The sequence below is a fragment of the Diabrotica undecimpunctata genome, chromosome 1 (genome assembly GCF_040954645.1).
Source record: "Diabrotica undecimpunctata isolate CICGRU chromosome 1, icDiaUnde3, whole genome shotgun sequence".
NCBI classification, from domain to species: domain Eukaryota; kingdom Metazoa; phylum Arthropoda; class Insecta; order Coleoptera; family Chrysomelidae; genus Diabrotica; species Diabrotica undecimpunctata.
The window spans coordinates 20019866-20045460 of record NC_092803.1 but is presented as its reverse complement, the minus strand read 5'-3'; the positions used below and the strand labels follow the sequence as shown (position 1 = coordinate 20045460).

Sequence of the window (25595 nt, the reverse complement as noted above, 5' to 3'; positions counted from 1 at the left end):
CGTAAAACTTAAATAATTATTTTGAAAAGGAAATGCTAAAACTTAAGATTGAAAAATTTACCAATTATCTCCTAGGCATGGAGTAAACAAGCTTCATGAGGAGGAAGAGGGATCTCAAAATGTTCTTATTTTTATTCTTCGTATTGTTCTAAAGCTATTTTCTTGTGATATCCTAATACAATTCAATTTTTTTAGTCAAATTAATGGTAACGAAGGCCTTTGATTTCTTTAATACTAATGAAGTCAAAATATTTCGAGTTGGAAATGATAACAATACCGGCCACGCCATATTATAGTAATCTTTTCTTTGACAAATGATTCTCTCAGTGTTTAAAAACAGGCAAACCATCGGCCGCGAAAAAAATCTTTATTGTTTTAGATCAGACTAAAGGCTTTATTATTTTGAATCTTTGATGCCCAGGGAAATGGGGCATCTCAAAAGCCCTTTCTGTGGTGATACCGATATAGTAGGTGTGGCTTTTGCGAATTTCCCCCTACTTCCTTATCGCGAATCCTCTAGGCTCGCCTCGAAATATGTGCCCTCTATAAAATGATATACCTAATTAGTTATCAAAATCATCTGAACTTTAGTCCTAGCTTAGTTTTTACTTTGTTTATTTATTCTATAGTTGTTATATCATTTTGTTTATGATCTGTCGTTTCTGCGCGCAAAGTTTTATAGTTTTATTTTTATTTTAGGTCTACGCCAGAACGAAATTAAAACGAAATCTGAAAGATTATTGGTAACACACACACGAGAAAATTCGTATAAATGTGAAACATGTTTGAAGGAATTTGCTGTATTAAAATATTTAAAAAATCATTTAAGGATACACACTGGCGAAAAGCCTTACAAGTGCAAAATTTGTTTTAAGCAATTTAGACAAAATGTACATTTAAAAACTCATTTAACAATACACACTGGAGAAAAACCTTACAAGTGTGAAATTTGTTCTAAGCAATTTAGTCAAATGGGAAATTTGAAAAATCATTTAAATATACACACTGACGAAAAGCCTTACACGTGTGAAATTTGTTCTAAGCAATTTATTCAAGTTGGACGTTTGAAACAGCATTTAAGCATTCACACTGGCGAAAATCCTTACGGTTGTGAAATTTGTTCTAAGCAATTTTGTCAAATTGGAAGTTTGAAAAGACATTTAAGGATACACACTGGCGAAAAGCCTTACAAGTGTGAAATTTGTTATAAGCAATTTAGTCAAATTGGACAATTGAAAAAACATTTAAGGATACACACTGGCGAAAAGCCTTACAAGTGCGAAATTTGTTTTAAACAATTTAGTCAAATTGAAAATTTTAAATGTCATTTGAGAATACACACTGGCGAAAAGCCTTACAAGTGTGAAACTTGTTCTAAGCAATTTAGTCAAATTGGACAATTGAAAAAGCATTTAAGGATACACACTGGCGAAAAGCCTTACAAGTGTGAAACTTGTTCTAAGCAATTTAGTCAAATTGGACATTTGAAAAAGCATTTAAGGATACACACTCGAGAAAAGCCGTACAAGTGCGAAATTTGTTTTAAGCAATTTACTCAAGCAGGAAGTTTGAAAACGCATTTGACAAGACACACTGGAGAAAAGCCGTAAAAGTATGAAATTTGTTTTAAGCGATTGAATGATGCAAGAACTTTGAAAAATCATTTAAGAATACACGCTGGAAAAAGCCTAATAGATGAATTTGTTTTAAGTAGTTTAGTGTAGAACATCATTTGGCGAAAAGTCTTATTAAGGGTGAAATTTGTTGTAAGCAAATTATTCAAACAAATAATTTAATTACTACCCACTAGAGAATAATATAGTTAAAAATTAGTTCTAAAATAAATATTGATGAATTTAGTGGTTAATTGTTTTAACAATTTTAAAATAAATATAAAAATGCAACAGTTTTTTAATTTTCACAAAATATGGCCAACTTGACATGTTTGCTGTAGAAACAACTTCCCTTGAGGATAAATTTAAATGTATATCTTTAATCCTTAAAATCGAGATATTTATATAACTTCTTTCGTTAGTGCATCTTATCGTTTCGTTTTCCTTTTCGATATGGTTAGCAAATGTTCCAGTTGTTGAGGTAATCTTGCTGATAAGTTCGTCACGTGTGATAGCTGCCACAGTACTGTGCACTAGTTTGATCATTGCACATATTTAGGTGCCCCTGAACTAGTGCTGTTGTTCAAAAAAGAAATTTGAGTTAATTTCTGCAGCGTTTGCTGTTTATCTTTTAAAAGTGTATCCAAACTTACTTGGAAAATTGAAAGCCGTAAAACTTAAATAATTATTTTGAAAAGGAAATGTTAAAACTTAAGATTGAAAAATTTAGCAATTATCTCCTAGGCATGGAGTAAACAAGCTTCATGAGGAGGAAGAGGGATCTCAAAATGTTCTTATTTTTATTCTTCGTATTGTTCTAAAGCTATTTTCTTGTGATATCCTAATACAATTCAATTTTTTTAGTCAAATAATGGTAACGAAGGCCTTTGATTGCTTTAATACTAATGAAGTCAAAATATTTCGAGTTGGAAATGATAACAATACCGGCCACGCCATATTGTAGTAATCTTTTCTTTGACAAATAATTCTCTCAGTGTTTAAAAAAATGGCAAACCATCGGCCGCGAAAAAAATCTTTATTGTTTTAGATCAGACTAAAGGCTTTATTATTTTGAATCTTTGATGCCCAGGGAAATGGGGCATCTCAAAAGCCCTTTCTGTGGTGATACCGATATAGTAGGTGTGGCTTTTGCGAATTTCCCCCTACTTCCTTATCGCGAATCCTCTAGGCTCGCCTCGAAATATGTGCCCTCTATAAAATGATATACCTAATTAGTTATCAAAATCATCTTAACTTTAGTCCTAGCTTAGTTTTTACTTTGTTTATTTATTCTATAGTGGTTATATCATTTTGTTTATGATCTGTCGTTTCTGCGCGCAAAGTTTTATAGTTTTATTTTTATTTTAGGTCTAAGGGAGAACGAAATTAAAACGAAATCTGAAAGATTATTGGTAACACACACACGAGAAAATTCGTATAAATGTGAAACATGTTTGAAGGAATTTACTGCATTAAGATATTTAAAAAATCATTTAAGGATACATACAGGAGTAAAGCCTTACAAGTGCAAAATTTGTTTTAAGGAATTTAGACAAAATGTACATTTAAAAACTCATTTAACAATACACACTGGAGAAAAACATTACAAGTGTGAAATTTGTTCTAAGCAATTTAGTCGAAATGATCATTTGAAAAATCATTTAAATATACACACTGACGAAAAGCCTTACACGTGTGAAATTTGTTCTAAGCAATTTATTCAAGTTGGACGTTTGAAACAGCATTTAAGCATTCACACTGGCGAAAATCCTTACAATTGTGAAATTTGTTCTAAGCAATTTAGTCAAATGGGACATTTGCAAAATCATTTAAGGATACACACTGGCGAAAAGCCTTACAAGTGTGAAATTTGTTTTAAGCAATTTATTGAAGCAGGAACTTTAAAAATACATTTAAGGATGCACACTGGCGAAAAGCCTTACAAGTGCGAAATTTGTTTTAAGCAATTTATTGGACCTGGAACTTTAAAAAAACATTTAAGGATACACACTGGAGAAAAGCCGTACAAGTGCGAAATTTGTTTTAAGCCATTTACTCAAGCAGGAAGTTTGAAATGGCATTTAAAAATACATACTGGAGAAAAGCCTAGTAAATGTGAAATTTGTTCTAAGAAATTTAATCAAATTGGACGTTTGAAAAAACATTTAGGGATACACACTGGAGAAAAGCCTTACAAGTGCGAAATTTGTTTTAAACAATTTAGTCAAATTCAACATTTTAAATGTCATTTAAGAATACACACTGGCGAAAAGCCTTACAAGTGTGAAATTTGTTCTAAGCAATTTAGTCAAGATGGAAATTTGAAAAAGCATTTAAGGATACACACTGGAGAAAAGCCTTACAAGTGCGAAATTTGTTTTAAGCAATTTAGTGAAGCAGGAGCTTTAAAAATTCATTTAAGGGTACACAATGGCGAAAAGCCGTACAAGTGCGAAATTTGTTTTAAGCTATTTACTCAAGCAGGAAGTTTGAAATGGCATTTAAAAATACATACTGGAGAAAAGCCTAGTAAATGTGAAATTTGTTCTAAGAAATTTAATCAAATTGGACGTTTGAAAAAACATTTAGGGATACACGCTGGAGAAAAGCCTTACAAGTGCGAAATTTGTTTTAAACAATTTAGTCAAATTCAACATTTTAAATGTCATTTGAGAATACACACTGGCGAAAAGCCTTACAAGTGTGAAATTTGTTCTAAGCAATTTAGTCAAGATGGAAATTTGAAAAATCATTTAAGGATACACACTCGAGAAAAGCCGTACAAGTGCGAAATTTGTTTTAAGCAATTTACTCAAGCAGGAAGTTTGAAAAGGCATTTAACAAGACACACTGGAGAAAAGCCGTAAAAGTACGAAATTTGTTTTAAGCGATTGAATGATGCTAGAACTTTGAAAAATCATTTAAGAATACACGCTGGAAAAAGCCTAATAGATGAATTTGTTTTAAGTAGTTTAGTGTAGAATATCATTTGGCGAAAAGTCTTATTAAGGGTGAAATTTGTTGTAAGCAAATTATTCAAACAAATAATTTGATTACTACCCACTAGAGATTAATAGTTAAAAATTAGTTCTAAAATAAATATTGATGAATTTAGTGGTCAATTGTTTTACCAATTTTAAAATAAATATAAAAATACAACAGTTTTTTAATTTACACAAAATATGGCCAACTTGACATGTTTGCTGTAGAAACAACTTCCCTTGAGAATAAATTTTAATGTATATCTTTAATCCTTAAAATCGAGATATTCATATAACTTCTTTCGTTAGTGCGTCTTATCGTTTCGTTTTCCTTTTCGATATTTTTAGCAAATGTTCCAGTTGTTGAGGTAATCTTGCTGATAAGTTCGTCACGTGTGATAGCTGCCACGGTACTGTGCACTAGTTTGATCATTGCACATATTTAGGTGCCCCTGAACTAGTGCTGTTGTTCAAAAAAGAGTTTGAGTTAATTTCTGCAGCGTTTGCTGTTTATCTTTTAAAAGTGTATCCAAACTTATTTGGAAAATTGAAAGCCGTAAAACTTAAATAATTATTTTGAAAAGGAAATGCTAAAACTTAAGATTGAAAAATTTACCAATTATCTCCTAGGCATGGAGTAAACAAGCTTCATGAGGAGGAAGAGGGATCTCAAAATGTTCTTATTTTTATTCTTCGTATTGTTCTAAAGCTATTTTCTTGTGATATCCTAATATAATTCAATTTTTTTAGTCAAATTAATGGTAACGAAGGCCTTTGATTGCTTTAATACTAATGAAGTCAAAATATTTCGAGTTGGAAATGATAACAATACCGGCCACGCCATATTGTAGTAATCTTTTCTTTGACAAATAATTCTCTCAGTGTTTAAAAAAAAGGCAAACCATCGGCCGCGAAAAAAATCTTTATTGTTTTAGATCAGACTAAAGGCTTTATTATTTTGAATCTTTGATGCCCAGGGAAATGGGGCATCTGAAAGCCCTTTCTGTGGTGATACCGGTATAGTAGGTGTGGCTTTTGCGAATTTAGCCCTACTTCCTTATCGCGAATCCTCTAGGCTCGCCTCGAAATATGTGCCCTCTATAAAATGATATACCTAATTAGTTATCAAAATCATCTGAACTTTAGTCATAGCTTAGTTTTTACTTTGTTTATTTATTCTATAGTTGTTATATCATTTTGTTTATGATCTGTCGTTTCTGCGCGCAAAGTTTTATAGTTTTATTTTTATTTTAGGTCTAAGGGAGAACGAAATTAAAACGAAATCTGAAAGATTATTGGTAACACACACACGAGAAAATTCGTATAAATGTGAAACATGTTTGAAGGAATTTACTGCATTAAGATATTTAAAAAATCATTTAAGGATACATACAGGAGTAAAGCCTTACAAGTGCAAAATTTGTTTTAAGCAATTTAGACAAAATGTACATTTAAAAACTCATTTAACAATACACACTGAAGAAAAACCTTACAAGTGTGAAATTTGTTCTAAGCAATTTAGTCGAAATGATTATTTGAAAAATCATTTAAATATACACACTGACGAAAAGCCTTACACGTGTGAAATTTGTTCTAAGCAATTTATTCAAGTTGGACGTTTGAAACAGCATTTAAGCATTCACACTGGCGAAAATCCTTACAATTGTGAAATTTGTTCTAAGCAATTTTGTCAAATTGGAAGTTTGAAAATACATTTAAGGATACACACTGGCGAAAAGCCTTACAAGTGTGAAACTTGTTCTAAGCAATTTAGTCAAATTGGATATTTGAAAAAGCATTTAAGGATACACACTGGCGAAAAGCCTTACAAGTGTGAAATTTGTTTTAAGCAATTTATTGAAGCAGGAACTTTAAAAATACATTTAAGGATGCACACTGGCGAAAAGCCTTACAAGTGCGAAATTTGTTTTAAGCAATTTATTCAACCTGGAACTTTAAAAAAACATTTAAGGATACACACTGGAGAAAAGCCGTACAAATGCAAAATTTGTTTTAAGCAATTTACTCAAGCAGGAAGTTTGAAAAGGCATTTAACAAGACACACTGGAGAAAAGCCGTAAAAGTATGAAATTTGTTTTAAGCGATTGAATGATACAAGAACTTTGAAAGATCATTTAAGAATACACGCTGGAAAAATCCTAATAGATGAATTTGTTTTAAGTAGTTTAGTGTAGAATATCATTTGGGGAAAAGTCTTATTAAGGGTGAAATTTGTTGTAAGCAAATTATTCACACAAATAATTTAATTACTACCCACTAGAGAATAATATAGTTAAAAATTAGTTCTAAAATAAATATTGATGAATGTAGTGGTCAATTGTTTTACCAATTTTAAAATAAATATAAAAATACAACAGTTTTTTAATTTTCACAAAATATGGCCAACTTGACATGTTTGCTGTAGAAACAACTTCCCTTGAGAATAAATTTGAATGTATATCTTTAATCCTTAAAATCGAGATATTTATATAACTTCTTTCGTTAGTGCATCTTATCGTTTCGTTTTCCTTTTCGATATGGTTAGCAAATGTTCCAGTTGTTGAGGTAATCTTGCTGATAAGTTCGTCACGTGTGATAGCTGCCACGGTACTGTGCGCTAGTTAGATCATTGCACATGTTTAGGTGCCCCTGAACTAGTGCTGTTGTTCAAAAAAGAAATTTGAGTTAATTTCTGCAGCGTTTGCAGTGTATCCAAACTTATTTGGAAAATTGAAAGCCGTAAAACTTAAATAATTGTTTTGAAAAGGAAATGTTAAAACTTAAGATTGAAAGATTTACCAATTTTCTCCTAGGCATGGAGTAAACAAGCTTCATGAGGAGGAAAAGGGATCTCAAAATGTTCTGATTTTTATTCTTCGTATTATTCTAAAGCTATTTTCTTGTGATATCCTAATACAATTCAATTGTTTTAGCCAAATTAATGGTACCGAAGGCCTGATTCCTTTAATACTAATAAAGTCAAAATGTTTCGAGTTGGAAATGATAACAAGACCGGCCACTCCATATTATAGTAATCTTTTCTTTGACAAATGATTCTCTCAGTGTTTAAAAACAGGCAAACCATCGGCCGCGAAAAAAAATCTTTATTGTTTTAGATCAGACTAAAGGCTTTATTGTTTTGAATCTTTTATTCCCAGGGAAATGGGGCATCTGAAAGCCCTTTCTGCAGTGATACCGGTATAGTAGGTGTGGCTTTTGCAAATTTCTCCCTGGTTTACCTTCATTATCGCAAATCATCTAGGCTCGTCTCGAAATATGTGTCCGTCCATCAAGCTAGTGACCTTTCTTTTGGCTGCTGGTTTGGCAAACGATGTTCACTTACGTCGCCTGTCGACCATCCGGAGGGTCTGGCCACCACGTCCGTTCCTAACGGTGCACAGTCTCCATACCCAGGAATCGCGGTTGCTCCATATGGGATACCAGTGGAATACTCGTAATTTTCTGTTTCTTAACGTTTCTGAATTCATATCATTTAAAAACATAAAAATTAATGGGAAAATCCCAGTAGTGGGCTGTATGCCATAGTTAAAAAACTTTTACAGAAGTAAAAAATTGCAAAATTTGTATATTGGTGGAGACATCAATATATGCCTATATGCAATTTTAGTGTTAGCTACAAGTACCAAAAGAATGCAGTGAGGATGATCTGAGCTAGATTGAAAACGTTATGCATCTATAAATTTTGGACGACACTTTTAACAAGTTTTAATTAAATGTTTTTATACCAATATACAAATTTTAAAGCTCTTTACTTCATTATAAGTTATTTAAATTGATGTACTAATTTTTGAATCATCGGGTACCTTTTAATTCCCAGTATCAATAATATTTAGGTCAGCAAAAAAATTAAATGATAGATCCTTTGCGACTTTTTTTGGTCCTGGGGCGTATTTCACCTAATTTTTACGAAACATTTCAACCATCAAACAGGAAAATCGGAAAACAAGTCAGACAATATACTCTTTTAATTAAATAGCTGACAAATTATAATTATATACCTTTTATAAAGGATTTCTAAATAAAACTTTTGTAATTTATGGTATATAGCCAACTGTAGGAATTTTATTTTTATTGAGGAAATTGAAAACAAAATTGTCTGATGATAAATCATCATCATCAGTGGCGTTACAGCTCTTTATAAGCCAAAGCCTTCTTCAGAACAATCCTCCATTCGCCCCTGTCTCTGGCAACTCTTCTCCATGCTCTAATTCCGATAGACTTCAAATCATTTTCTAGGTTGTCTTGGTACCTAAGTCTCGGTCTTCCTCTTCTTCGTTGTCCGATCGGCCCTCTTCGGTCAAAAACTTTTCTGACTATGCGCCACAAACCTTAGTCTTAGTATTTTTCGCTCAAAACGTTTGAGCAATTCTTGGTCATTCTGTGTTAGTGTCCAAGTTTCTGAACCATATGTTAGCACTGGTCTTATTAGTGTTTTGTATACAGTCAGTTTAATTTTTCTAGGCATTTTTGATGCCATCTGTCTTCTTAAGCCATAGTAACACTTATTGGCGAGCACTATTCTTCTTTTGATTTCTTCACTGACGTTGTTATCATTGGTTAGCAGCGACCCTAAGTATATGAAGGTGTCAACACCTTCCAGTTCTAGGTCATCAATTATTATTCGTGTCGGGTTGCTTGACCTAGTGCAACGCATATATTTGGTCTTTTGAACATTTATATTTAGTCCCATTCTGTGTGCAGATGCTCTTAACGACCGAAATGCTTCAGTCAGAGAGATTCTGTGGACCTACCTATGATGTCTATGTCATCTGCGTATCCGACAATTTGTACTGATTTGTTAAATATAGTACCATTCGTAGTAATCTGCGACTCTCGAATTATTTTTTCTAATGCCAGGTTAAATAAGAGACACTATAGTCCATCACATCCATCCATCTGATGATAAATATAGGTCGGAAAAACGACTGTGATGAAATTCAGAGATAACCAACTAATTTTTTCGGGATACTTTTATTAACAACAGCAAAAACAACTTTTCATATTGTCTGACCGAACTTGTTTTGCGATTTTTCTGTCAGACCGTGAAAATTAGAGGAAAAACGTCCCAGAACGGAAAAAAGTCGCAGAGGGAAATCGTGTCAGACTCGGCCTAATGCAGCGATATCAAAGTTTGAAGAGTGTATCTATCATAAACTTTTATTATAAGTAGATAACCAAGTAAGTGTACATTTTATGTTATCTTCGTCTTAATTATCTACAGCTTACAATGGACTTGCTTGTATTGGATAAGTTTTTATTTGTTATTTTACGGAAATATTCAGTTTCCAATGCTTTTAAACATTCTTAATGGTTCATTATTGAGAATCTGGATTGAATTTTCCGCCAAATGTTTAAATTAAAGGCTCGGTCACATGAGGCGCTAGGAGATACCATGCTAGATAGTGATGTGATGTGAACGTAACTGTCAACGTCGAACTTTATAAAATTATATATGCCTAATTAATTATCAAAATCATCTGAACTTTTGTCATGGTTTAGTTTTTACTTTGTTTATTTATTCTATAGTTGTTACATTTTGTTTATGATCTGCCGTTTATGCGCGCCAAGTTTTATTGTTTATTTTTATTTTAGGTTTACGTCAGAACCAGATTAAAGCGAAATCCGAAAGATCATTGGTAACACACATACGAAAAAATTCATATAAATGTGAAACATGTTTGAAGGAATTTACTGTATTAAGATATTTAAAAAATCATTTAAGGATACACACAGGAGTAAAGCCTTACAAGTGCGAAATTTGTTCTAAACAATTTTGTCAAGTTGGACGTTTGAAAATGCATTTAAGGATACACACTGGCGAAAAGCCTTACAAGTGTGAAATTTGTTCTAAGCAATTTAGTCAAATTGGACACTTGAAAAAGCATTTAAGGATACACACTGGCGAAAAGCCTTACAAATGCGAAATTTGTTTTAAGCAATTTATTGAAGCTGGAACTTTAAAAAAACATTTAAGGATACACACAGGCGAAAAGCCTTACAAGTGTAAAACTTGTTCTAAGCAATTTAATCAAATTGGACATTTAAAAAAGCATATAAGGATACACACTGGGGAAAAGCCTTACAAGTGCGAAATTTGTTTTAAGCAATTTAGTGAAGCCGGGACTTTAAAAAAACATTTAAGGATACACACTGGCGAAAAGCCTTACAAGTGCGAAATTTGTTCTAAGCGGTTTAGTCAAATTGGACATTTGGAAGAGCATTTAAGAATCCACACTGGCGAAAAGCCTTATAACTGTAAAGTTTGTTTTAAGCAATTTAGTCAAATTGGACGTTTGAAAATCCATTTAAGGCTACACACTGGCGAAAAGCCTTACAAGTGTGAAACTTGTTCTAAGCAATTTAGTCAAATTGGTCATTTGAAAAAGCATTTAAGGATACACACTGGCGAAAAGCCTTACAAGTGCGAAATTTGTTTTAAGCAATTTAGTGATGCCGGGACTTTAAAAAAACATTTAAGGATACACACTGGCGAAAAGCCTTACAAGTGTGAAACTTGTTCTAAGCAATTTAGTCAAATTGGACATTTGAAAAAGCATTTAAGGATACACACTGGAGAAATGCGGTACAAGTGCGAAATTTGTTTTAAGCAGTTTAGTGAAGCAGGAAATTTGAAGAAGCATTTAAGAATACACGCTTAAAAAAGCCTAATAGGTGTTAAATTTGTTTTAAGGAGTTTAGTGTAAGATTTCATTTGTGGAAAAGCCTTATTAAGGATGTAATTTCTTGCAAGCAAATTATTCAAACAAGTAATTTGATTACTACCCACTATAGATTAACCCTTTCACGACGGCAGTTTTTCAACGTGCCATGCCTCAGATACGGGAGTTTTTGTGTCTTGCGCTTCAGTGCGCTTCGCGACTTTTGTTGTAAACAAGTTCGTAAATGTAAAATTGAAAAAACAAGGACAGAAGATAAATGTTTTATTAATTATTTATAAAAATACATATAAATCAAAGAAAATATTCAAAAAACTAAAACATATAATTCTATATTAGAATATCCAGATATAGAAGTTTAGACCCAGTATGTTTTTTTATTATGGTAGTTTTCAAAACAAGGTACCACACAAAGAGGAACCTCACACTGTAGGCAACAATAGATTGTTTCTTTGTGTACTTTTTTTTACTGCAAACGGGACATCTTTTTCTGGTTTTCTTATTTTGATTAGTCGTTTCCCAACGTAATGGGAAGTTCCTCTCAATGAGTCGCAAAGGAGTTTCTAGATGGTCATGAGTTTTAGTGGATTGGTTTGGTTATATGAAATTTTTCTAGAATTTCTCGTGTCAATGTAAGGTGAAATTCTGCCAATGATATTTTAGATGACGTTTTCATTTTGTAGACAGCGTGCGCATTTAGAATAGACATATCAAGAAGTCGAAAAAATACTTTTTTGTACCACTTAATGGTTTTTCGTGCAGACTCGATCGAACTTAGTAACATGTCTGTACGATCTATAGCACCCATATTACTATTATAGTCAACTACTACCTGAGGTTTTGATATAATATTGTCAGCATGGTCCTTTTTTTCCGTAGCAACAATATTTGGTTTATGAAATGTACTCAACATACGAACTTCGCGTTTGTCTTGCCATTTGAGCGCAAGTAAATTTTTTATGTAAAGGCATAGAAGGCATGTTTTTTCTATTACTCTTTACAGTGCCACATGCATTTGTCTTTTGACCACAGTAAGCTATACAAATTTGGACTGGTATACCAGTTATCAGTATATAGAGTATGGCCAGCATTTAGGTAATCTTTCATGAGAGCAAGAACAACATTTCCGGATTTACTGACATTATTAGCCTCTTCTGGTATATTACTTCCAGCCCCACAATATATATAAAAATTTATTATGTATCCAGTCTCACAGTCACATAAAAAAAATTTAACCCCAAATCTATATCTTTTCGAAGGTATGTATTGTTTGAAGCTTAGTCTTATTTTGAGCAACATCAAACTTTCATCAATGCATTTTTCGAATGGGTAAAACACATCTTTGTATGCTTTCAAAAGATGAGATACAACTAACCTTATTTTATGTAGTTTATCGTTTTTCTTAGTATCGTCGTTATTGTCGACAAAATGAAAACTTCGTTGAATCAATAAATAAGGGTCTCGCGTAAAAATTTTTGAAAATATCTGAAAAGGGATGTGTTTTTGGTTTATATACATCACCGTCTTTTTGCGACTGGATCTCATCATCATTATCGACTAACCTCATTTTTTTTTTCCGTCTTGATTCAGCTGAAAGTAAAAAAAATAATATAAAAATAAGTCAAATTGTTCTACAGATAAAATTATAACTGAAACTAATTTTTACTATATATTTATTAGAACTTACCAAGTTCATCAGTATCAGCAGATCAACTCGGTACTGGATTTTCTACTTCCAGGTCTAGTTCTGTATCTGATACAATGTAGTATTTGTAAATTTCTTGAAATCCCCTCATATATGCATTATAATAACGAAGAATTTTTTCCATATTTCTTAGTTCGTATCTTTTAAGTTAAAATACCAGAAATATATTTCAATTCCTTCTTAGGTCGGCTTGAGTTAATATAAACCATCTTAGAGTTGTTTATTTATTTCGCAGCGGCGTATGTTCCTCGATATTTCTTTGTTCAAACCGCCCGATTTTGCGTTTCAAATAAATATTCCAGTTTATATGTTTTGTTTATGCAAGTTAAGCGAATGAATTTAAAAGATAATTTTATCACTTTCGCTGGAGCTGCGGTCAAGTCAAGAGTGATAGGCTCCAGCGTTATGTCCAAATTCACGTCGAATTTGTAGTTTTCTTTTTTTATCCCTTTTCAGGGAAATCTTCGTCTTACGTTATGGAAAACAATTTTAGTCTCAGTTAATCGTAGCAAATTAATGTGTATGCCGTCTAATTATACCTGTTCCTGTTTTTTAAGAGACAGAGTCATGTTTTGTGTTCAGTTCCGGCTTCGGCCTCAAACGGTAGGTCCAATTCGCAGTGTAAAATGCAGTCCTTTTGTTCGTGTGTTCGTGTCCAGAGTTCAACTCCAGTTTCCAACCTCATAAATTTAATATGTGATCAAGTGAAATCCAGGTAACTTTCAAATTTTAAAGTAAAGACAGACATTTTTTTAATAATAATAATTTGCTTTCATTAAAATTTAAAAAATTGTAATATTTAAAGTTGTAGATTTTAGGTTTTGACTTTAGCTGTCAATTTATTTGTTCAGATTTTTTTTAAATTTAATGTTAACTTATGACAGCTCGTTTTATTATTTTTGATATTCATTTGTTTTGTTGTTAAAGAAGGTTAAGCTCCATGCAATTTTGTAAAATTTGTAGCAACAGAGATTGTAAACAGATAGGACACATGTAAGTTTCTCTTTATATTTTTGTATTTGGTAACTATTCATATAGTAAATTTGTTTGTCTATTTTGTAACTGTTTGTGGTAAGACACAATAAATGTTAAATTTTTTTTCTTAACATTTTGTTTATTTTTTTAACTAATCCTTTTTTGAGTTTAATTTGAAAAAGATATGTTTTTCATTTTTAATAATTATTTCGATAGTTAGAACTAACTGTTGTAATGGTTATAATTAGGCACCTCGAAGTGGCGCCCTTTTTAAAATTACTAGAGGTGTTTCCTGTTCCTTTTTGTTTTGTTTGTATCAAGAGATTCATGACGTTTTGTTTCATATTTTGTAGTTGCTCCAATCCGACCCCTTTGTCATTTACTTACCCACGACCCCAGCTCTCCTAACAAACCCTGAGTGCCGTTCGCACAAGTAACGATTATTTTGCTTGCCCTATCTCCACCCCCAGTAATTTCTATCCCCAATCTTCTACCCCTTATATCGTTACAACATCAGTTATTATTTGTTCGTCTACTTCATTCTCGTTTACTGTGTTACTTTCTGCTTTAAAACTAAACTCCTCATCATTATCCGACTCTTCCAAAAGCTTCTCTAACTCTTCTTCAGCCAGATATCTTTTTTTCGAATCCATTTGTTAAAAAAAAATTATTAATATAATTCAAAATACTTAAATGAAGGTAATGTGGTTGAAAAGCAAATTATGCACGCACCACCGTCGTCAACAAATGACAACATTTTTTTCAAATGTACTGACTTCACTCCAACTCCCACGCAGTTCATCGCAGCTGTGAGAAATTCAATAAGCGATGACATGTTAGAAATCTGCGTCTCCCGTATCTGTGGCAAGAAAACTTTTGCGCGTACCTATATGCGGTTCCCGACGTTAACGTGTTAATAGTTAAAAATTAGTTATAAAATAAATAATGCGTATACTTATTTATGACTTTAGTGGTCAGTTGATTTATCAATTTTAAAATAAATATAAAAATACAACAGTTTTTTAATTTCCACAAAATATGGCCAACTTGACATGTTTGCTGTAGAAACAACTTCCCTTGAGGATAAATTTTAATGTATATCTTTAATCGTTAAAGTCGAGATATTAATATAACTCCTATCGTTAGTGCATCTTATTGTTTCGTTTTCCTTTTCTATATGGTTAGCAAATGTTCCAGTTGTTGAGGTAATCTTGCTGATAAGTTCGTCAAGTGTGATAGCTGCCATGGTACTGTGCACTAGTTTGATAATTGCACATGTTTAGGTGCCCCTGAACTAGTGCTGTTGTTATATAAAAAAAAAGAATTTTAGTTAATTTCTGCTGCGTTTGCTGTTTATCTTTTAAAAGTTTACACAAACTTATTTGGAAAATTGGAAGCCTTAAAACTGAAATAACTGTTTTGAAAAGGAAATGTTAAAACTTGAGATTGAAAAAATTTACCAATTCTTTCTCTAGGCATGATGTAAACAAGCTTCATGAGGAAGAAAAGGGATCTAAAAATGTTCTGATTTTTAATCTTCGTATTGTTCTTAATCTATTTTCTTGTGATATCTTAATACAATTTAATTTTTTTAGTCAAATTAATGGTAACGGAGGCCTATGATTCCGTCAATACTAATAAAATCAAAATATTTCGATTTGGAAATGTTAACAAGACCGGCCATGGCCATAATAAATTAATCTTTTCTTCGGCAAATAATGCTCTCAGTGTTTTAAAAACGAGCAAATAATTAGTCGCGAAAAAATATCTTTATTGTTTTAGATCAGACTAAAGGTTTTATTGTTTTGAACCTTTAATGCCCAGGGAAATGGGGCATCTGAAAGGCCTTTCTGCGGTGATACCGGTGTAGTAGGTGTGGCTTTTGCGAATTTCCCGTTCCTAACGGTGCACGGCCTCCATACTCAGGAATCGCGGTTGCTCCATCTGGGATAACAGTGGAATAATTTTCAGTTCCTGAATGTTTCCAAATTCATATCATTTAAAACGATGTACTAATTTTTGAATCATCGGCTACCTTTTAATTCCAAGTATCAATAATAGTTAGAGTGCCACTCGGCAAAAAAGTTAAATGATACATACTCTGCGACTTTTTTTGGACCTGGGGAGTTTTCATCTAATTTTTACGAAACATTTCACCGGTCGAACAGGAAAATCGGAAAAAAAAAGTAAGACAATATATTCTTTTAATTAATTAGCTGACAATTTATAAAAAACATCACGAACATAATTTTTTGTAGGAATTTTCTTTTCGTTAAGGAAATAGAAAATAAAGTTGTCTGATGATAAATATAGGTCGGATAAACGACTTTGACGAAATTCATATATAACCAACTAATTTTTGAAGTTATACTTCTATACGCGCGCTCCACGTTGGAAATTTGTACGGGAGTGAATCGGTGAAATCATTACATATGTAAGAAAATGAGTAAGAGAGAGACAGAAGATATATTTCTCTCTCTTGCTCTCTCGAGAATAAAAATGTTCCATTTGTATATAATATATTTAATATTTATATATATATATATATATATATATATATATATATATATATATATATATATATATATATAATATAATATGATATTTATTAATATTATTCTTTGTGTGATATGTTTTGTATCATTTATTAAATGTTCATAATTATTTTAGTCTTTTGTATTTCAAAATAATAATATCAATAAATCACTGCATATTGAGAACTGTCAATTTTGAAATACGTTTGGGTCATATCTAATTGGCAAATATTTTACGTGTTTGGTTCAGACGCTGGTGTATGTGAGTTCGAATCTTAATATGAATTCCCTTTTTTATTTTTGAAATATTTAAAAACCCCACGTTAATTTTATTAAATATATGTAATATACGCAAAAATGCTAAATTAAAAAAAAAAAGAAAATTTACAACATAATCCGAGTTGTTGGTTTTTGAAGTTATACTCCTATACGCGCGTTCGACTTTGGAAATTTGCACGGGAGTGAATCGGATATTTGCACGGGAGTAACAAGCCTCGTTAGGCATGTTAAATTATAAATTAAAACTTGTAAATATCTTAATAAAGTTCAAATGTGTACTTATATACACAACAAACAAAAATTAAATATTCAGTTGTATCACCGAACAATATTTTTTTTAATAACATTGTTATCATGGTAAATTAAACATATGCGTAAGTAAGTTACGTATATTGTCATTTTTAAGTACTTATGAATATTCCATTTTAATTAAATTTGTATTAATATTATTATCATGGTAAATTAAACATATGGGTAAGTAAGTTATGTATACCTCCTGTCATTTTTAAATACTGATGAATATTATTTATTTAATATCTTAGCATTTTTAGAATCGGAAACATTTATTTATTGTTATTTCTACTAATTGATTACTTTATTTTTAATTATTAGCGTACTTATTTATATAAAATGGTATATTAAATTAATATTAAGTACATTGTTTCTTTTGTAAACAACTGACCTAAATTTGTTTTAATGGAATCTTGAGTTAGAGTTTTAAAATATTCGAACTAGAATCGTAATACACATCGCCTAATTAGCCGTGATCGGCTAGTGGACTAGTTGGTCGGATCTTACGTTGTGGCCGTGGTAACCTAGGTTTGAATTCTGGTCATGGCAATGTGCTATCATGTCACGGTGAGGCAACTTTTTGTTTTTTTTTTAATAAAAAATATTTAAAAATATTAATTACTGTGTTTAAAACAATAAAATGTATTTTGAACAAATTTTTACAAACAGGTGTATATAAAAAATACTCTAACCTGCTCCAAAAAAAAAAATTGTTTTGAAAAAATTATTGTTAGAAACGAAAAATTCGATAATAGGATAGGATTAAAAATGATACTGTTGTTTATCTATATAAAAATAACGATTTTACAAATTTTTAATGGAGTTTGGAATAAAAAGTTTACAACAGCGATTCAATGTTCAATTTTTGAAGTTATATGCGTATGTTAAACATTTGCGTAAGTAAGTTATGTATATTGTCATTTTTAAATACTTATAAATATTGCATTTTAATTTGTATTGTATTATTATATTGAATTATGTTGCAGTGTATTGTATTGTATTTTTATATTAATAACAAAATAAACAATGAATTTTACAGTAGCGCACCTAGAATTTGCCTCTGCGGGGGTTTTGGTTGGTCACCGAAATTTTTTTATGATGTTACCTCCATTTTGAGACCTTAAAATGTGTGAGTAACACTGTCGGAATATGGTCCGGGGGGGGGGGTTTAACCCCCCAAACCCCCCCCCTGGGTGCGCCACTGGAATTTTACTGCAGAGTATGTGTTTAAAAATTTTTTTGCATTCAACTCCTTTCATACATATATAAAAATAAAAATATACATTTTCATCAAAATATTTTTATATTTTGATGAAATCATCCCATTAGAAGTCAAATGTTGTTTATATACAGCAAACGATGCACCATATACCTATATACCTAATTCTGTTCCTCTTTCTGCTTTCTCTTACCTATAGCATTACATATGTAATGATTGTGCAGATTGACTCCTATAAAAATTTGTAACGGCGTACGCGTGTATAGAAGTATAACTTCTACCGGCAGTACCACTGGACTGCCACACCCGTTTTTTTATGATAATTTTATCAATAACAGCAAAAAGAACTTTTTATATTGTCTGACGGAACTTGTTTTGCGTTTTTCCTATCAGACGGGTGAAAATTAGAAGAAAAACACCACAGAACGGAAAAAAGTCGCCGAGAGAAATCGTTTCAGACTCGGCCTAATGAAACGATACCCAAAGTTTGGAGAGCTCAATGGTTTGCTTATATTAACAGATTAATTGTATGTAGTAATTTAATTTATAATAGTGTTTATCTCCCTGGTTTAATTAATTCGTTTTAATTATCTGCAGCTTCCAATGGATTTGCTTATATTGGGTGTTTTTATTTGTTATTTTATGGCCACATTCAGTTTCCAATGCTTTTAACGTTCTTAATAGTTCATTATTGAGAATATCCGTTCTGATTTTTCCGCCAAATATTTAAATTAAAGGCTCGGTCACATGAGGCGCAAGGAGATACCATGCTAGATAGTAATGTGATGTGAACATAACTGTCACTAGGAAAATATACCTGGTCAAATATGTCTTAAAATGTATATTGGATGGATATGTGCTAAGTGGACTGAAGTACTGCAGAAAACAAACAGGAATCAGAACATAATTATCATAAGCATCACAAAAATAATAAAGCTAATTAGTTATCAAAATCATCTGAACTTTTGTCATAGCTTAGTTTTGTTTATTTATTCTATAGTTGTTACATTTTGTTTATAATCTGCCGTTTCTGCGCGCAAAGTTTTATAGTTTTATTTTTATTTTAGGTTTACGTCAGGACGAGATTAAAACGAAATCCGAAAGATCATTGGTAACACACACACGAGAAAATTCGTATAAATGTGAAACATGTTTGAAGGAATTTACTGTATTAAGATATTTAAAAAATCATTTAAGGATACACAAAGGAGTAAAGCCTTATAAGTGCGAAATTTGTTCTAAGCAATTTAGTGAAGCAGGAATTTTGAAAAATCATTTAAGAATACACACTGACGAAAAGCCTTACAAGTGCGAAATTTGTTTTAAGCAATTTATTAAAGCAGGGGCTTTAAAAATGCATTTAAGGATACACACTGGCGAAAAGCCTTACAACTGTGAAATTTGTTCTAAGCAATTTAGTCACGTTGGACATTTGAAAAACCATATAAGGATACACACTGGCGAAAAGCCTTACAAGTGCGAAATTTGTTTTAAGCAATTTATTGATGCAACAACTTTAAAAAAGCATTTAACGATACACACTGGAGAAAAGCCGTACAAGTGTGAAATTTGTTCTAAGCAATTTAGTCGAGATGATAGTTTGAAAAAGCATTTAAGGATACACACTGGCGAAAAGCCTTACAAGTGCGAAATTTGTTTTAAGCAATTTATTGAAGCAGGGTATTTAAAAATTCATTTAAGGATACACACTGGAGAAAAGCCTTACAAGTGTGAAATTTGTTCTAAGCAATTTACTCAAGGAACATCTTTGAAAAACCATTTAACAATACACACTGAAGAAAAGCCTTACAAGTGTGAAATTTGTTCTAAGCAATTTAGTCAAGTTGGACATTTGAAAAATCATTTAAGGATACACACTGGAGAAAAGCCGTACAAGTGTGAAATTTGTTTTAAGAGGTTTACTGTAGCAGGTAGTTTGAAAAACCATTTGACGATACACACTGGAGAAAAGCCTTACAAGTCGTCGGCCTAATTTGTTATCCTGCAAGTCCGTTTTTGCATAGTTTACAAGAGGGAGAAAAAACTGAATAATACTTTTTCTTTTTTACATATCAAGATTCTAAGGATCCCGTTGGTTCCTATGATGATTCTAGACATTTTGTAAGTTTTAATGCTTGAGTACCTAAAGTACAGGGTAAAAAAAATCAAAAAATAATAACTTGGCAGTTTTTCGTTTTAAGGTTTAAATTTGATTGAGGACTTAGCAGTTATAACACTTAAATGAACATAATGACATTTCAATGTGATTTTTAGTTAAGGTTTATAATAAAATAATCAGATAAATACAGTCTCTATTAAAATATTTATTATCAAATGTTTAACAACAGAATCAGTCTTTAAACATGAAACAATATTATAGATTATTTTATAAACAATAACCAACATCGTATTAAATGTTGTACCCAAGTATTTTTCACTAGCTACACTTTTATCTTAATCATTAAAATCACAGTCAATATTAAAACTTAATCAAAGTTAATATTAAGAGACAACTTATTTAAAAGAAAAATAAAATCAAAAAATTCTTGAAACAAAAACTAAACTTTTAAAAATAATTAAATTTTTCACAAAAAACAGTCTTCTAAACACTCTAAATTCAAAGGTACATCAAAATAAATTGCAAAAATATAAAAAAATTTAGATGGTTAATTGTGACGCCTCAATATACTAGGAGGTTGCATTGTGAAGTCCTTTTTCCAGGTTTGTACAGTCCACCTTCCTAGATCTAAAGTGTTCAAAAACATCGTTCGACATACCTTAACGTTTTCATTATTAACTTTTAAATGATAAATAAATGTATTAGCTCTCTTTGTTATCTCTTTGGTATTCCGATTTCGTGGTCGCATTGTATCAATAGTGGTTACCCATTTGTTGACGAGGGTTTTTTTTCTCCCCAAGTAAAACTCCCAAATTGTTTAAAAATATCATTTCTTCAATTTTTATCTATGGTTTCACATTTTAAAGTACTGTACTTTCCGATTTTACAAGTGCATCTTAATTTGATGGAACGAGCCTCTTTTGGTTTCATGTAATCATAGTAGTCTTCTTTCTTCTGTCTTAAAAAATAGCTTTTACCACATTCTCTTCTATCTTTATTCTTTTCCGAAAACCATTCTTTTTACTGACTTGAAACCGTTTCTTTCGTTTATTACTTTTTCTTATTTCAGAAAGCAAGTCTGAGTCAAAATCAGAATAAGACACAAGTTTATTATGTTTTGTATCACTATTATCGGATATAGGTGGATTGGGTACAACTTGATGACTGGAATTAACAAGAGGTAATATGATTTCATCCGGAGCGTGCATATTGTCTATAATGCTTGGCGTTTCATCTGGAGTATTAGAAATAGCTTGAAGTGAATATAGGCTTGGTTCATGACTTATTATTTCGAATGATTGAATGGCTGAACTATTTATATCCTTTGAAATCAAAATATTAGTTGTTTGGAAATCTTTTTCAATTTGTGACGGTATTATAATCAAATTATTTTCAAAATATTTTATAAAAACATTCAAAAACTTCAATATTTTCAACAGCCACGTTCACGGCGGACCATTGTCAGTACGCAACTAAGGTCCCACGAGGATTTAGCAGGTTTTCGATGTGTAGTTTTGCTATTGGGTACAACGCAGTTTTTCGTGTACGGCGTTTCTACCCAATTGAATATTGATATCGACCTTATTCCTTTACCATAAGGAAGGTAATCGTCTCAACTTTATGACGGGCTCGAAAAGTAAAATTGACCAAAAAATGGAGTTAGCAGGTTAACACATTAGGCCGACGAAGTGTGAAATTTGTTCTAAGCAATTTACTCAAGGAGCATCTTTGAAAAACCATTTAAGGATACACACTGGAAAAAAGTCTAATAAGTGATAAATTTGTTTTAAGCAGTTTAGTGTAAGATGTCATTGGTGTAATGGCGGTGTTTTACCCATTGAAATAAATAAAATTCGCTATCTTTTATTTTTAAAACTAAAATTTAAACAACAATTTCACATAAGTTGAAACAAAAAATTATAATTCACTCATGAACAAAAGTTCAGAAAGAATTTAAAAAGGAGCTTCATATCTAGCAATAAACTTGCACATGACTACTTATCCTTTAATATCATCTTTATTTTCTTTATGAAATTCTGGAAAACGTTCTAGACGTAACAAAACAGTAATATTTGGGATCCTTACGTTTCCCATTCTTGTAACACAGTTTACATTGTATTTGTATAGATTTTTTACTGCCTTCTTTTTTATAAAATTTAGACTTATGTACAGAATTTAATTTTACTCGATTTCTATGCATCACTGTTGTTGGATAATAAGTAATCAATAATTTTTATGCGATAGTCGTATAGTAGAAACGATATGAATTGGGAAAGAACAATTTTTGGTGTCCGGTCAGTAATTCTACGGCGAACATAGAAATAAAGATAAATCTTTGTAATTCTGTAATTATTGATTATTCCTGGTATTAGTCCACATGGATATTGGCGTGGCTTATTACTTTTTAACGTATCTTATTGGGTAATACTGAAATGTAATTGGTCAAATTTTTCGGAAGTGCATACACTGAAACCAAATCTGGCTTTGCCGTTATCTGGCAAAAATTGCTTTTCATGTTTCAAAGGCGGCAAGCATATAATAAACACAATAACAGTGTCGTCGTGATAAACTTATAATTATTTTATTTTTATAATAAAATTAATAAGCACATTACATTTCATTTGCATTATGTATGTATATACGTTTAATCATCAATTTTAAATTTCAATAAAAGTTAAGGAATTTTTCGGGTCCAGTCTCGAATAATTCAGAAATATAAACATTATTTCTAATTGATCACTAACGGTATTGTCCACATTGCAGCTGTGGCTTATTACTTTCTACGTATCTTATCGGGCACTACTGAAGTGTAATTAGTCAAATTCTTTGGAAGTTATTACGCTCAAACTTGATCGTTATCTGGTCAAAAATGCCTTCTCAGGTTTCTCATACTAAACGATATATTCAGTCGTCGATATATCGTCGTGTACGACAGCAAGTTCACGTATATTTTTAATGTTTTTGTGCAAACGGTAGTGTTGTGTTTTAGTTAAGTTTGAGTTAAGATAGTAGAAATAAGTTGTAAATACATTAAAGATGGCTTTTTGGCGACCATTTGAATGTGATACCAACGAGAATACTAGCGACAATCCAACGGAGGATTTAGGTATGTAAATTCTTATTTAAAACAAGTTTAATAATTAGTTGTATAGGGATGCTCGGGCATAATATTCACCCTTAATCTACTTTTTTAACAATTAAAAGTAAAAATATTTCTTTTAGATCTAACACCAATAAATTGGGAATTTGTAAATAAGGATTTACATATTCAAGCGCAAAGGATTATTCTAAATATATATTCCTGTTTAAGAAGCGAAAATAGTACACTTTCGGAAAATAATATTGTGTTAAGGATATGTGAACTTACCAAACTTGCGCGTACGACAGTTTTACGTGTTATTGCAGCTGGCGATGTAAGTGATCATTCTGTTAAACGTCAAACAGTTGGACAAAACCTTAAAAAGATTGATAAGGCCACTAAAGACGTTATTTGTCGCTATGTATACGAATTTTATCAGGACAACAAAGTTCCAACGTTGGAAATGCTTCAGGACAAGTTGAAAATATATCCCGATTATGCATATAAATCCCTTGATACATTGAGGCGTGTTTTAATAGAATGCGGATTTAGTTATAAAAAATTAGACAAGAGAATGGTAATTATGGAATCTACAAGGATTGTGATACAGAGGCAACATTATTTACGTAAAATAAAGGAATATCGAGATGACAATAGAGACATTATGTATCGTGATGAAACGTGGTTTGACACCCATGGTGTAGTTCAATATCGCTGGATGGATGATAGCAAAAAGTGCTACTTGAGTACTCCTTGTTCGAGAGGAAAAAGAATTATAATTCTACATGCTGGAACTAAGAGCGGGTTTGTACCTAATGTCTTGTTATTATCGGCCAAAAACATTAAACAGTCATCAGCTGATTATCATGAGGATATGACGGCTGAACTTTTCGAAAAATGGGCAACGGAACAGCTTTTACCGAATATTAAAACAAATTCCGTGATAGTAATGGACAATGCGTCATACCATTCTAGACTCTACACCAAAATTCCAAATACTAGCTCCAAGAAGGGAGATATCATAGAATTTATGGAGAACAAAGCCATGGCAACACCTAGTAAATGCACCAAAAAGGAATTGTTGCAATTAATTAAGCAACAAAATTTTCAAAAAGAATATGTAATAGATAAACTCTTTGAACGCCAAGGGCATACGGTTTTACGGCTCCCTCCATATCATTGTGTTTTCAACTCAATTGAAATGATATGGGCCGATGTAAAAAAGGAATTGCGGAAAATGAATCAATCTCCCCAATTAAGTGACGTTGTTGTCCAAAATATAAGAACAGTGATCAAAGAACTTAACAAAACTGACATTTGGAAAAATTGTGTAGCTCATGTTCAAGTATAAGAAAAAGAATATCTTACTTTACCACCAATTGAACCGGTAGTTATAAACACAAACGACGACTCAAGTTCTGGACATACGGACATAGTGATAGTGTTTAATTGTGTGAATATTTCCACAAAGACTTTCACAACTTGTCAAAAATCTGTTCTGTGTACCGTAGTAAATGTGATCTCTCCATTAATCTATAACCTAAGAGACAATTCGACTGGAAGACGAATTGGCCGATTTCATGTAAATATCTTTCAAAAATAAGCTCTTTAAACCGATGAAACTTACAGATCATATTCATGATTATTTTTTACCAAAAAAAGGGATCAACTTTGTTTTGAGCGTAACTTGCTTACATTTGATGCTAGAAATTTTTTTAAAAATCAAAAATAAAGATTCCTTTAAACAATTTAAAAAAAAAGTAAAAAAACATTTTTTTGATTATTTCACGTTGAATTATTCGATATGGATACTTTCTTCCTACAGAAACCGCTAACAAGTAAATACCCATCGATGTTTATTTATCGGGGATCTGCTTCGCTCTGCCAGTGCTCTGAGAAGCAAAGAACATCGAAGGTAAATTTCAACAAAAATAAATCTATCATTTGTCCTTTATTTGCTAAACATTGAACATTAACATGGAACATACTCACCAGGCTTTCGCTATTCAAAATATGAATTGGATTTTCAGGAACTTCTAAACTTCCTATGTCTCGATCTAGATTGTTTCCATTTGTGCAGACTGCTGCATTTCCACTACAGT

At 31.7% G+C, this 25595-nt stretch overlaps 2 protein-coding genes across 2 annotated transcripts in view; both read left to right on the top strand.

Annotated features, from left to right (window-relative positions):
- Positions 1-22256, top strand: part of LOC140433726 (uncharacterized) — a 31390-nt gene extending 9134 nt beyond the window's left edge. Inside the window, exons 3-8 of the mRNA XM_072521720.1 lie at positions 196-206; positions 2982-4476; positions 7528-7625; positions 10208-11268; positions 12973-13009; positions 19363-22256. Of these exons, the coding sequence (XP_072377821.1) occupies positions 196-206; positions 2982-4476; positions 7528-7625; positions 10208-11268; positions 12973-13009; positions 19363-20288 (3628 nt within the window). The 3' untranslated portion in view covers positions 20289-22256. The remainder of the gene's footprint in view (positions 1-195; positions 207-2981; positions 4477-7527; positions 7626-10207; positions 11269-12972; positions 13010-19362) is intronic.
- A 1194-nt stretch (positions 22257-23450) lies between these two features.
- Positions 23451-24844, top strand: LOC140433683 (uncharacterized). The gene is made up of 2 exons (XM_072521679.1): positions 23451-23520; positions 23637-24844. The coding sequence occupies exons 1-2, from the start codon at positions 23451-23453 to the stop codon at positions 24842-24844; spliced, it is 1278 nt and encodes a 425-aa protein (XP_072377780.1).
- The last annotated feature ends 751 nt before the right edge of the window (positions 24845-25595 follow it).

Coding starts and splice junctions, on each gene's coding strand:
- LOC140433683 (XM_072521679.1), top strand. CDS start 23,451: ATGGCTTTTTGGCGACCATTTGAATGTGATACCAACGAGAATACTAGC. Junction 23,521..23,636: donor CAATCCAACGGAGGATTTAG/GTATGTAAATTC, acceptor TATTTCTTTTAG/ATCTAACACCAATAAATTGG.